The 13,057-nt window shown below is 44.1% G+C and overlaps 1 protein-coding gene across 2 annotated transcripts in view; it reads right to left on the reverse strand.

Moving 5' to 3' along the window:
* Positions 1–13,057, reverse strand: part of Tmem131 (transmembrane protein 131) — a 135,548-nt gene that overhangs the window by 81,067 nt on the left and 41,424 nt on the right. For both annotated transcript variants that reach the window (XM_021631574.2, XM_021631573.2), the window contains exon 3: positions 3,983–4,023. In XM_021631574.2, the coding sequence (XP_021487249.1) occupies positions 3,983–4,023 (41 nt within the window). The remainder of the gene's footprint in view (positions 1–3,982; positions 4,024–13,057) is intronic.

Raw genomic sequence — 13,057 nt, forward strand, 5'->3', positions numbered from 1 at the left:
TGTTTTTCAAAGTCATTTAGAAAGATAAGAAAAACAAATCATTTATTCCATGTAAGAGTCAGGAAAATTAAATATAAGGAAAGACATTAGTGAGACAATTGACTGTGGTATGCTCAGCCCTACATGGAACATTCATATCACATCCCTCCTCTCAAGGTTCAGGGCTTCTCAGAGAGGAAAATCTTAAGAGCCAAAGGTGGTAGAGAAGAAAGGAAAGAACAGGGCAAATGCAGATATGAACTCAGAGCAATTATGACATCATGCACACAACCCAAACAAGCTCCAGCCCAATAAAATCCCAGCGCAGAGGTGGAGAGGGTGGGCACAAAATCCCACCAGTCGGTGTGCTATTGACATCTGGTAGTTGCTAGGGGAAGGAAAGTCACTTTTCTTTATGATGTGACCTATTAGGTATATCATGCACCAGGGCAGGAGCCACTCCTACGGCCAGCTGAGCAGCACAAACTGGATTCCACTGGAGAGGGAGAGGAAAGAAACAATAATCTCAAAGTCGGGTGGGAAGGAATGGGAGGGGGGAGAGGAGGTGAATGTGTTCACAATACACTGTGAAATTCCTGAAGAATAAAACACGGTTACAAAGGTGAAGTATTAAGCACAGGTTTAAACAAAGCATTTCTTTGTACAGAACACGTGCATGGTTCTTTCTTTTAATGAAATTTGACACCTGATGCTCAAACACTTCATACTACTATTGTGGGTGTAAACATGGTTTTTGTCTGGGTCCCGGGTGTGGATGGGGGACTGATTCAGATGGTCCACAGCAGCAGACTATTTGTCTCATGCGGGCTCTGAGAGGAGCTCTTTGCCAGCTGCAGAGAGTTTAACTCCGAGGATTCTGGAAAGACAAAGTAAATGCCAGGGCCCAGAGAGTGTAGAGCTCGGAGAAAGAGCAGACTGCTGCTTCCCCCTTGCTGCCCCTGCTTGCTGTTGTGAAACAAAAAGATGGGAGATTTCCTGAAATGAGGATTGGCCTGGCTCCAAGGAACCTGACGACCCTGACCAGCAGGAAGCAGCTAAGAAAGAACTGCGCCTCCTCTCCCACTAACCATTCCTTCCTCTCTCCTACCTGGTGTTGGAAGGGATTGGGGTGCAGTAGGGAGAAAAGATAAAAGAACTGCAAATAGAAGAGTTTTTAAAAAGTATGCCAACATACTGTGTCACTCACTGGGTCTGGACAGTCTATCATGCTGCTGCTTGTTTTCTAGTTTGTTCGTTTTAACTGCTTTTTGGTCCCTTTGTTCTCCTCTCCTACCTTTTAAAATATAACAACTGAACAATCTTTTATTTAACATTTTATCTGTGACTAGTATATTAGCTGTATGTCTTTGTTCTCTTTTAAAGTGATCTTAATAGTTCCAGGGTTCATCTTATCACTGTCTATCAATAATGTAGCACTTCACAGACAACGTCAGATCAGAGCTCAACTCTTCCATCCTCTGCTCCTGTCTTTCGACTTTGTTATACAAGGGATGCATGCCATGCAGTACATCTCATAAAGTTTATTTTATTTTTTTTGTTTTTATAAATCATCTACCAATTAAAATTTTAATTAGGAAACATTTCTATATGTATCAACACATTTTGACTTCTCTGACGTTCTTCATTCTATTGTTAAATCTGGAATGGCTTAATTATCTTCAGCCTTTAACACTTCCTAAAGTGCCAGTTTGCTAGACAAGTGTTTCTCTCTTAGCCACAATAGTCTTGAAATGTCTTCATCTTTAAAGTATATTTTTGAAGAGTGTAGCATTCTACAACGGCAATTTCTCCATGTGACACTTCAAAAGATGTTATCTTATGTGCATTTTGGGGCATGTATGTAGAGCGTGTGTGCATGTGTGTGTGTGCGCAGAAGTTGAGTGTCTTTATCACTTTCCACATTACACATTGAGGCAAAGTCTCTTACTGGAACCTGAAGCTTACCAATAAGACTAATCTGGCTAGCCTCAGAGATCCTGCCTGCCTCCCCTTCAGAAGCACCATGTCAGAGAGGGGCCACCAAGCTCGCCCAAACTCCAGTCTGCAGCTTTGGATGGCATCGTGTCCTGACAGCTTATTTTACTGCAACAGAGAATGACTGTCAGTGGTTAGAACAATGCCTGCTGCACCTAAGAATCCAGATAAATATTTGCTGAATGACTGAATGATCAAAGCTTGCAGTCATCTGCTTAAAGCCTGCAAGCTGCTAGTACCTGAAAAAATGTTCACATTTCATCTCAGAACAGCCTTTAATTGCACTGCTTACACTAGATGTAATATATGCCACATGGTGAATTAATTATCCAATTTGTAAAAAAAAAAAATTTGCCCAGAATTTCATGTAAGGACAAACTGGTGAACTGGTAACTCAGGTGCTCTGATTCCTAATCTCCCACCAAAGGCTCAGTCTCTAACAGACCATGCAAAACAGATGCCCTCACGCCAGGCAACGCTCAGTCAGTAACAAGTTAACCGTCACCTTGGCTAAAAGACTATTTTGAGGACAGACACCATTCAGGGCATTTGTGTCTAGGGTGCCATATCCCAGAACAACAACGCCAACACTGATTTCCATACACTTTTCCAGTGCCCTGGAGTCCTCCACAAATGAACCACGTCAGATTTGTATCTCTGCTGTTCTCCAGGAGGGTACATGTACAACTCTAGCATACAGAGGACTCTAAGACACTGCTGACCAATCTCTCCTTTCTTTCAGACACTTCCTTACCAGTTACTATTAATCACGGCAACTTTCTTTCCCAATGCTTCAAAGGGATCCTCACCTCCTTCACATTTTGTTGGTTTGTTTGTTTTGTTGTTTTTTTGAGACAGGGTTTCTCTGTGTAGCCTTGGCTGTGCTAGAACTTGCTTTATAGACTAGGCTGGAGATGCGCCTGCCTCTTCCTTTCGAGTGCTGGGAAAAGCTGGGCCACAGAGAAAATAGAGAAAATGCTGAAAGATTCCCTGTTCAATGAGACAAATCAAAGAGAATACAATGCTAGACTGTCAGGTCAGAAGAGCCATGTAGGTGATGGGACTGAACCCAGGTCCTCTGCAACAGCAGACACGCTCTTAACCACTGAGCCATCTCTCCAGCTCTAAGCCCAGACTGTGATAATGGATGAATATCGCCTCCATAACCATAAACCCGCGTATTCCATGGCTAATTTTCAACCTGCTGGAATTGAGGTGTGCTTTTCTACTGTGCTGGTTCTAGATGTGTTAGTTCTAGAACTCAAGAGAAGCCACTACAGACTTACACACCTGATACTCTGATAGGACAAGGGCACCTCTGCTCTGAGTAAAGACCTTTCTATATGGCCGGGGCAGAGCTGCAGCTTAGATCTTCCATGTCCCTGAAAGGCCCATGTTTGGGCTTGGTCCCAGAGAGACTGTACAGGCTGGACTTGACACGAGGTCTCTCGGTCACAGGGAGTGTGCCTTTGAAGGAGCTTGTGCGACCCTTTCTCTATCTTTGACGCTGGGGATAAGGAGCAGCTTTGTTTTGGCGTGCTGGGCTGGGCTTTCAATTTCCAAAACTGTGAGTCAAACAAACCTTTTCTCTTTTCCAGTCAACTACCTCAGGTCTTGTTACAGTCACAGAAACAATTTTAGAGCAGTGTGTTATATCTGTACCACATGAGAACTCACATTTAAACTTGGTTTTCCACACACAATATTTAGAAATACACAGCATAAAGCCAAGTGTGGTGGTGCACACCCTTAATCCTAGCACTTGGGAGGCAGAGGCAGGCAGATCTCTGTAAGTCTCAGGCCAACCTGGTCTACAGAGACCGTTCCAGGCCAGCCAGAGTCCAAAGCAAGCAAAACAAACAACAAAATGAAAAACATGACAAACTGTTTTTATAACATTGCCTGTTTATCAGAAAACAGTCCCAGAAGGTGAGCAAGAGTCCTGCAGGAACTAACTGCAGAGGAGAGGAGACATGTTTGCGTGCTGACATATATAAGCCCTGCTTACCTCTTCTGCTGATATGAGCTGAGGCCAAGTGTTGTCTCGGTCTATAAAAGGAAGAAAATAAGAATGAAAATGTTAAAACCAAAGTTTTATATTATAGATAGAAGAAATATCAAAATATTTCATTGTATCTTTTACTTTCATCCTATTCCTACAGTTGATTTTCAGGTTAAACCTGGTCCCATAATCATATCAATAATAGGCCACACTATGTAATTAAAATGAGAACAATTTGATCCAATCTTAGGTATATATGGAACATCACAAACTAATGTTACTGATTTCCTTATGTTTGGCAAACAATGCAAATCCTGTAGGGAAGTCTCCTTTACAGCATGTGAGGTCATGAGCCCCAGGCGCTTACTCCTCCAGTGCGGTGCTGGTGTCTTTGGCTGCTGCCCTTATGGAGCTGAAGATACAGGGGAAACTACGTAAGTGATATATAAGTATTTATACATTGAGAAATGATTACAGAAATATTGGGAAGCTGCTGTGAAAGGGACTGAAGAAGTGCCATACACGAGGAAAGTATGTCTGAGGAGCTGATGGTTACAACTAAACTCTGAAAGAACAGTGACACGGAAGCCACATAGGGACTATAAGAGGAAAGAACACGGTACATCCAAAACACAGAATGCAAGTTTATTTGGCTGCAGAAAATAAGGTTGCAAGGCCAGGCGGGAGCCGCAAGATGTCCACCTTGCTAAGCAGCCACGGCTTCCTCCAGCAGCTGACGGGAGCAGATGCAGAGGCACACATCCAAACACTGCACTTGGGGAGCCACTCAGAAGAGGGGGAGAAGGACTGTGGGAGCCAGAAGGATGAGGACACCAGGAGAACAAGGCCCACAGAATCAACTAAGCAGGGCTCACAGGGCTTCACAGAGACTGAGGGACAAACACAGACCCTGCCCTAAGTCTTCTGTCCACACGCTGTGGTTGATTAGACTGGGTTTTTGTGAGACCCCTAATATGGTTTGTACCTAGTCTTATTGTAACTTGTTATGTTGTGTTCAGCTGATACGACTGGGAGGCTTGCTCTTTTCTGAAGGAAAACTGAGGAACAGTGGCTCTGGGAAAGAGGGGAGGTGGTGGTTGGGATGCACTATCTAAAAGAATGAATGAACGAATCAATGAATGAATCAATGAATGAACGAATCAGTGAATGAATTTAAGGAAAGAAGCCACAGCAACATTTAGATCGCATCCTCCATATGGGTAAGGAATCTGAGCTTGGAAGGAAGAAGTTAGATCATGGTGGGCACTGTCCAACTATGTGAACACAGCTGAGCTGCAGACTTAAAAATGGCAGTTCTATGTCTGAGTCGCATGTTTTCTACACAAAATCCTCTAGTAACAAAGGCAAGACAGTAGTAGTGGCTAAAAATAGATTAATGAAACTTGGCAGGTCCAGAAATGGACATGTGTACAATCACCTAATTTTCAACAAAGCCATCAATGACAGTCAATAGAGAACCAAATGTCTTCTTAGCGCCAGAAGCCCCAGATGATGTGAGGAAACATGAACGTTTAACCCTATTCTATACAATGGATACAAATTAATCTCAGAAAAAAAATATTGAAGAAAATATAGCACCTGTGTGGAAGTTCTAGAAACAAAAGGATTATTTACACAATGCCTTGTATAAGCATGTTAACAGCAGCTTTTCGATAACTCAACACTACAACAGCCCAAGGTTTTGCTGCCAGGTAAACGACCGTTCCTCAGAAACAAAAAAAAGTATGTAAAAAAGTATGTACAAGAGCGTAGGGAAACCTCACAATTAGCATGGCGCATGCCGGAACTCAGGACGGAAGCTGAATAGACGCTGCCTAGAGATGGAGAATGAGAGTTCGCGGGGAGGTGTGCGTGCTCACTATTGGACTGCAGCTATGACTGGCCAGATGGAAAAGCGCATGCCAACCTTTCTTTTTCCGTGTTCCTTTTGGCTTGTTCAAACTAGGGTTTTCTCTGTGTAGCCCTGGCTGTCCTGGACTCACTTTATAGACCACTCTGGCCTCAAACTCACAGAGCAACGCCTGCCTCGGCGGCCCTGACGGCTAGGATACAGGTGTGCACCATCATGCCCAGCAGCAACCTTTTCAATCTGTGTAATTTAAACATGTACACTGTGTGTTGTTCATGGATCAATAAAGGGTGACCAAAAAATGTGAGCATGAGGAGCTGTGCTCCCATGCAAACAGAAACAAAATGCAAGTAACCTACTACCCTGTGCGCTTTTCGAGGAATAAAACATCATAAGGATAATGCAGCAAAAGATCACAGAGACAAAAAAGCAAAATCACTCATGATGATAAATTACAAACCAGGAAACCATCCGTGGTGGTTTAAACAGGTGTGGCCCCTACAGACTCATGTATTCGAATGCTTGGCCCACAGGAGTGACACTATTAGGAGGTGTGGCCTTGTTAGAGTAGGTGTGGCTTTGCTGGAGGAAGTGTGTCACTGTGGGGGCGGGCTTTGAGGTCTCATATGCTCAAGCTCTATCCAGGGTGGCTTACAGCCCCTCCAGCTGCCTAAGAATCCAGATGTAGAACTCTCAGCTCCTCCAGCAAGCACCCTGTCTGCCTGCTTACTGTCGTGGATGTAATGAACTAACCCCCTGAAACTATAAGCCAGCCCCATTAAATAAACATTTAATTTTGTAAGAGTTGCCGTGGTCACGGTGTCTTTTCACAGCAATAGAAACCCCAAGACATCCTCTTATGAAAAATTAGTTGATATTCAATAAGAAATAAGATTAGAAGAAAAAATAAATACTTCTAATTGAAGTATAGGCTAGACACAATGGAATATCATTTAGCTATACTAATTAATGCCTCAAAGCAGGCAGACACCATGCCCCAAGTGCGGAAAGGAGATTATAGTAAATGCTATTTTGATTATGAGGTAATTTGAGAAATAAAAGCTAAACTTGCCTTTAACGTGTATCTTAAAATTGAACCTAAAGATGGGGCAGCACAACAAAAAGCATAAAAATTAGGTGGAAGAAACTGAACACGCCTTTAGTAGACTGAACGACGTCAGAAGCTAATGTGTAACTACAGACAAGGCACATCAGAATGAACAGAGACACGGCACGTGGCAAAGCGACGTAAGAAAGCAAATGACAGCTGTGAGCAGAGTCGCTGCACCACAGAAGGTTTTACACAGCAGTGAAAGAAAGGGGGTGGGGACTGAAATGTAAACAAAGCACAAAAATAGCTACCTCACTCCAGAAGAGCAGGGGCTGGAGAAACAGCTCAGAGGTAAAGAGCACTTGTTCCTACTGAGGACCTAGACTCGGTTCCCAGAACCCACACGGTGGCTCACAACCATCCAAAACTCCAGTTTCAGGGGATCTGATGCCCACCTTTGACCTTCGTGGGCACCAGGCCTGCAAGTGGTGCACATACATACTTGAGGGAGATTATATATAGAAAAAAGGAAACGGTCCGTGGCCATCTGAAAAGATGATTGCTGCACTGAAGAGTAAAGGTCTGCAGGTAGTAATCAGACTTTACCAGCTGAGGGAAAGGACCTTTGACCTATCACACCCCAAGACAGGGCGGAGCAGTAGTACCTTGGGCCTAGAAAATACCTCTATCATGTACAGTTACCTGGCTACCACCAATGACCGCCACTAGTGTAATTCCCGAGTCAATCCAAATTAGCCTCCTACCCTGGCTACCCAGAAGCGGCCATCAGGGACTCCTTCCCACCTGCAGTTCACAGTGCTCGCATGCCGCGCTCACCACTGGGCTGCCAATTCCAGACCAATGTGAACATGACCTCTCAGACAGCTCCACCTCTCAATAGGACTCAGGGGAGAAAAGCAGAGGATTCCAGTTAAACACGCTGGCCTCTGCGTAAGCACATATGTCATATGCTCTCAGGCACTGTCGGTTCTCATCATAAACGCCATATAAAACAGCCAATTACTTCCACAGCTAGGACACAGGGACCCATGCAGGCTGAGTGCGGTCTAGGGGCTTTCAGGGATGGACCCAGGGCCCTGCACATGCTGGGCAGACCTCAAGAAGCATGTTTAATTGCTGCAAGCATGTACTAGTTAGTACCATCATGTGGACAGAGAGCAGAGGTCTAATATCCACTCTAGGATGCACAAGGCAGTCTTCCTTTAACTCCCCAAACAATGAACTACTCGGCTCAAAACGTAAATTTTCCAAGACTAACAACACCTGAACTTTATGAGATGTTACCAGTTACAGTTTTCATTTGTATTTCTGTGTGCACACACACGTGTGTGCATGTGTATATGTGGTACAGGTCAATGGGTATTTTTCTCTCTTGTTCTCCATCTTATTTCTTCAGACAAGGGTCTCTTCTCACTGAACGTGGGGCTCACAGATTTGCCAGTGGGCTCCAAGGATCCTAATGTCATTTCTCCCTGTACCGTGGGCTCAGGTTATATGCATCATGCCCGCATGTTTTTAGAATCCCAATTCAGGTCCTCAGGTAGTTAGTACTTAATTGACTGAGCCATCTTCCAGCCCCCGTAATTTTTTATTTGTAATAACACCTTTTTGCTTTATAAATCATACCAATTATGAATATTTCCAGTAGCCCTTGTCTTGATGATAAATAGCTATTTGTGGTACCAAATTAATTGCTATGCTGGAAAACTGCATAGCAGTAGTGTAAGAGAACAAAACTATGCTTGCAGAGATAAGCACCAAAAGGAATTAATCCAGACATCACTCTTTGTCATATTTGGGTAGTGGGACATGGAATAATTCTCTCTGGTCCAAGCACACAAATTTTGGAGGAAAAATGCTTGGTGCTGAATCCTTATTTTATCACTTTCTAGTCACTTATTTGGTTAATTTACTTACTTTCTGTACATTAATCTGCTCACCTAAGCCTATAGCACACACTTGAGTTTTAGAGGCCAGGGCCATCGCTCAATGACAATTGTGCTTGTCCAGCACAGACAAGACACTAAGACTGATTTCTAGAGAAACGACAACAAAAAATAGAGCATGCCTAGGACTTGGCAATACCCAATAAATATCACTTTCCAATGTTTTCCAAATTTTCTTTAAGCATTCACAAATGTCTCTTTTGTAATCCAAGGCTCCAACCTTATTAAAATTGAAGGCGAATATTCTCAGGCTTTGAACAAATCAGTCCCAGATCCTTCTCTCTTGCTAAAGACTGCAGCCTCTTTCTTAGACGGTGAAAGGGGCAGCAAGTACTGCAGCGCTTCATTTCCAAAGCGACGGCCACCTGCCTAAGACAATCCCTCCTAAGACAGCAAGACAGCATGGCCTGACACTTCTCCCCGTGAGAAGCAATGGAAACGCTACTCCTGGGGGATTCAAACACAATCCCACTTCTAGGTAGGCGGAGCCTAACGAGACCATGCCGATGGAGTGAGCCTCTCTGCATACCCAGCCACACACCCTGGGGGCCCTGGGCTGTGAGGACAAGTTGCCCAGATCTCCAGGCTCGGTTGTTCACTGCGACAGCGACAGAGCTCAAGTAACACTCCACTGGACAATTCTGGTTTGGTCCCAAAGAGACAGTGTCCTGAACACAAACGTGTGCTTTCTGTCATCAGCACACCCCACTCTCCCACCACATGGGTAAGTTTACCAAGAAGAAAGCTCTCTCCAAGCTCTGGTACACAGAGCTCTGATTAGGTTCTCGTTACACAGATATACAAAAGGCAATTTCTGAGACAACGGAAGAAAAATGAGTACAAAGCAGCCAGGTTTCAATCACACTAGTATTCTGGAATCTACTGCTACAAAGTAAGCCTCCCAAAGTTTGGCGGCTGAAAGCAACTTCATATCATTGCCCCCATCCGGAGTTGATGGAGCCTAAGTCACCAGTTGTCACACATGTCTGCTTTGTGTGTAAAGTCAAGCGTAATCTCAAGTTGCAACCATAGGAGGGTTCGGATGTGCTGGTGAGTTGTCCAGAAGCTCATTCACAGGAGGGATGAGGGATGCTGCTGTGAGCTGGCAGCTCAGCTGAGCCTGCTGACGGAAGGCCTAGAGATGCCTGCCCGTGCACAGGAATGACACAACACGGTAGCTGAGTGCCCTGCAGGAATGATTCACAACCAGCAACTCAGAAGCTACGGAAGAAGATGCCAACTTCTGTGCTCTGGCCCCTAGTGCTGACAGAGTGTTCTGCACACTGCATTTGTCAGGGTGTTATTACTACTCTGCACAGCATATACTGACTTAGTTTCCAACAAAGATTTTTAATTCTCTCCAAACTTTTCTCCAGGTCCTATGTAATCCTACGTAAACCCCCAGAGTGCACATGAATTTTGGAAGTGCACACTGAAGGCAAAGCACGTTAGGACAAGGCACTACCAAGAACCACATCTAAGTGAAAGGAAACAAAGTCACAACTTTAAAAACTGTAATTGGGAGATAAACAGGCCGTGGCATTAGGATGGACAAAAACTGGTGCCCAGAAACAAGATCTCACATGCACGACCAGCTGAGGAGGAGACGTGTCACTTAAGTAACAGGGTAAGAAGGGACTAGAGAACACCCCGTAAAGGAACTACAGCAACTGAATATGAAAAAGGGAAAGCTGATCTCTGCCACCAATGAAAATTACTTCAGGGACTGCAGCTGAACTAAGGAGAGTAGAGGAATGAAATTCTAAATTTAAGAGCATACTTGAGAAGCGCTTCATTATCTTTTTGAAATTAATTGGTGTGTGCATGCACGGTGTGTGAGCTCACACATGCATGCTGAGGCCCGGAGTCAGCCTTGGGTGTTCTATTTAGGAAGTCATCCATTCCCTTGTTTTTGGGAGCAAGTCTCTTCCTTGGACTTGGAGCTCACTGACAGGCTGGGTTGGCTGGCCAGTGAGTGCCAGCTCTGGTACTACAGGTGTGTGCCACCATGCCTGTAGTTTCTATGTGCTTGCTGGGGATCTAACCTGATGCTGCTGGTTCCTCAGCCAGACACAAGACATATTAAATGCAGCAAAAGCTGATAGGCTACTCTTCATGAATAAAGCATTTATTTGAAGTCACAATTACCTAGGTCACAAGAACAACCCATCCAGTAAGAATACTGACAGGGTAAAGAGGCGAAGGGAGGGGTGCCTTTGGCGGCCCTATGCCAAGGTGTGCCACTGAAAAATTATGGAACACACAGATCTAGTGTAAGAGGTTTACTTGGGGAGGGAGGAAGAGCAAAAGGCCATCTCGGAGTAATAGAGACAGATTAGGCTGACAGGCAGACAGGGAAATGGAGGAGAAGGGGAGGAGAGAGAGACAGAAACAGAGACAGAGACTGAGACCTGAGAGGCCAAACGAGACAGGCACTAGCCCGCCTGATCCACCCAGCAGCAGCGGGTGAGAACAGGCAGTTGCAGCTAGGTCCCTGAGGGCAGCCCAGTGGAAATGCGCGATTGCTATCAGATAGACATTTCCAAGACACACAACCACTAAAGATTTAGAGAGTGAAATTAAGTTTGTTACTGATTGATTAGGGTCCCAATAAAGAGCTTGTATCCAAAAATCTATAAGGAGTTCCTACTAAACAATAGAGAGAGACAGAGCATGCATGAGACCTAAACTAGACAAATGTAATTTATTGAATGTATTTACGTAAACGTAGATCAAGGAATTTCTGACAGGGGGAATGTAAACTAGAAACCCCACTCTGGAAAACTCCTGGCATTGTCTATTAAAACCCAAAGCCACAGATGGCTTGGCAGGTAAAGGCATCTACCATCAACACTGACCGCCTGGGACCACATGGCTGAAAGTGAGTAAATTCCCACTGGCTATCCTCTGACTTTCACAAACACCCACAAACACATACACATGCAAAACAAAATGTGAAAAAAGATTTTTCAGCTGAAGACATGTAACCTAGTAACCACAGCTTACTCTATGAGAAACACATAGCGTTACCGTGAAAAGGCTTTATTCATAATTAATAGCTGAAAACTAGTTTCCTTCTGCAACCACAGAAACGATACACAAATGGAGCATATCCATATACTGTGGAAGCTGCAATTAAAACAAGTCTGTCATTCATACATAAAACCTGACAAACATAATTCTGAATAAAAGGAGCCAAAAACAGTATAAGTAACGTGAACTTGAAACCACAAGTGAAACTATAGCATTTTACAGCTTAAAGCTCAGATGGTTACAACTGTAGGAAAAGGAAATTACCAAGAAATTCAGAGTAATGGCCAATGTCTGAGATCACTGGCGACTTGTTGCTACTCTTAGTACTTAAGCTGGGTGGGATGGACATAGAGATTGATGTACAAATTCCCTGCCACAGTTTATGCACCTGCATAGGAATTACAGCTCACAACTGATCCTTTAAAAAAATAAATCAATCTTAAATCAAACTTAAAGGCTGTAATTTAGGTGCAAATTAAAAAAAAAATTAAATTGTATATACTCTACTATGAAGGTACTAAAGTCATACTCTAACACTTGTGTGTGTGTGTGCTGAGACAGGGTCTCTGTTAGCCCTGGCTGTCCTGAAACTGACAAAATGGGAAGCACCATTCTAATCCACGAGGGTGAAATTCTGTGTAAAGTGGGCAGCCACTGCATCCTGTCCTGCTCAGTCTACTTCCTGCTGTGGTACAGATTACTCTGGATCTCTGCCCATTTCAGGGATCCTTTGGTCCTCACCTATTCTCTATGGCAGATCTTAGCAGCCTGGCTAAACAGGAGGGACAGGGCTAGAGTGCAACTGCAGAAAGCACAGCTAAGAGATTATGCTTTCAGGCCTATTATGGTAAATGAAATGGGTACACCCGAGAAACCGCACGCCTCGTGCTACGGAAAGCGTTCTGACAGTAGGAAGATGGCTAGCAAGTTGAGTACTAACCAGGTTACCTTTGTGCAAGTTATTTTTCCTTAGCTCATAAAGACAGAAAAGCAAGATTTTGACAGTTTTTTAGTTTGGCACGCTTTACTATCAGATTACCAATTTGCCTGAGCTGAGCAAAGGGGACACAAGGTATAGCTCACTGCACACAGCAGGAGTCTTAGGAAGGTTCTCTTGTAGCTGAGGCAACAGCAGATGGCACCTCAGCAGAACTGTTTCC

The sequence above is a fragment of the Meriones unguiculatus genome, chromosome 16 (genome assembly GCF_030254825.1).
Source record: "Meriones unguiculatus strain TT.TT164.6M chromosome 16, Bangor_MerUng_6.1, whole genome shotgun sequence".
Taxonomy (NCBI): domain Eukaryota; kingdom Metazoa; phylum Chordata; class Mammalia; order Rodentia; family Muridae; genus Meriones; species Meriones unguiculatus.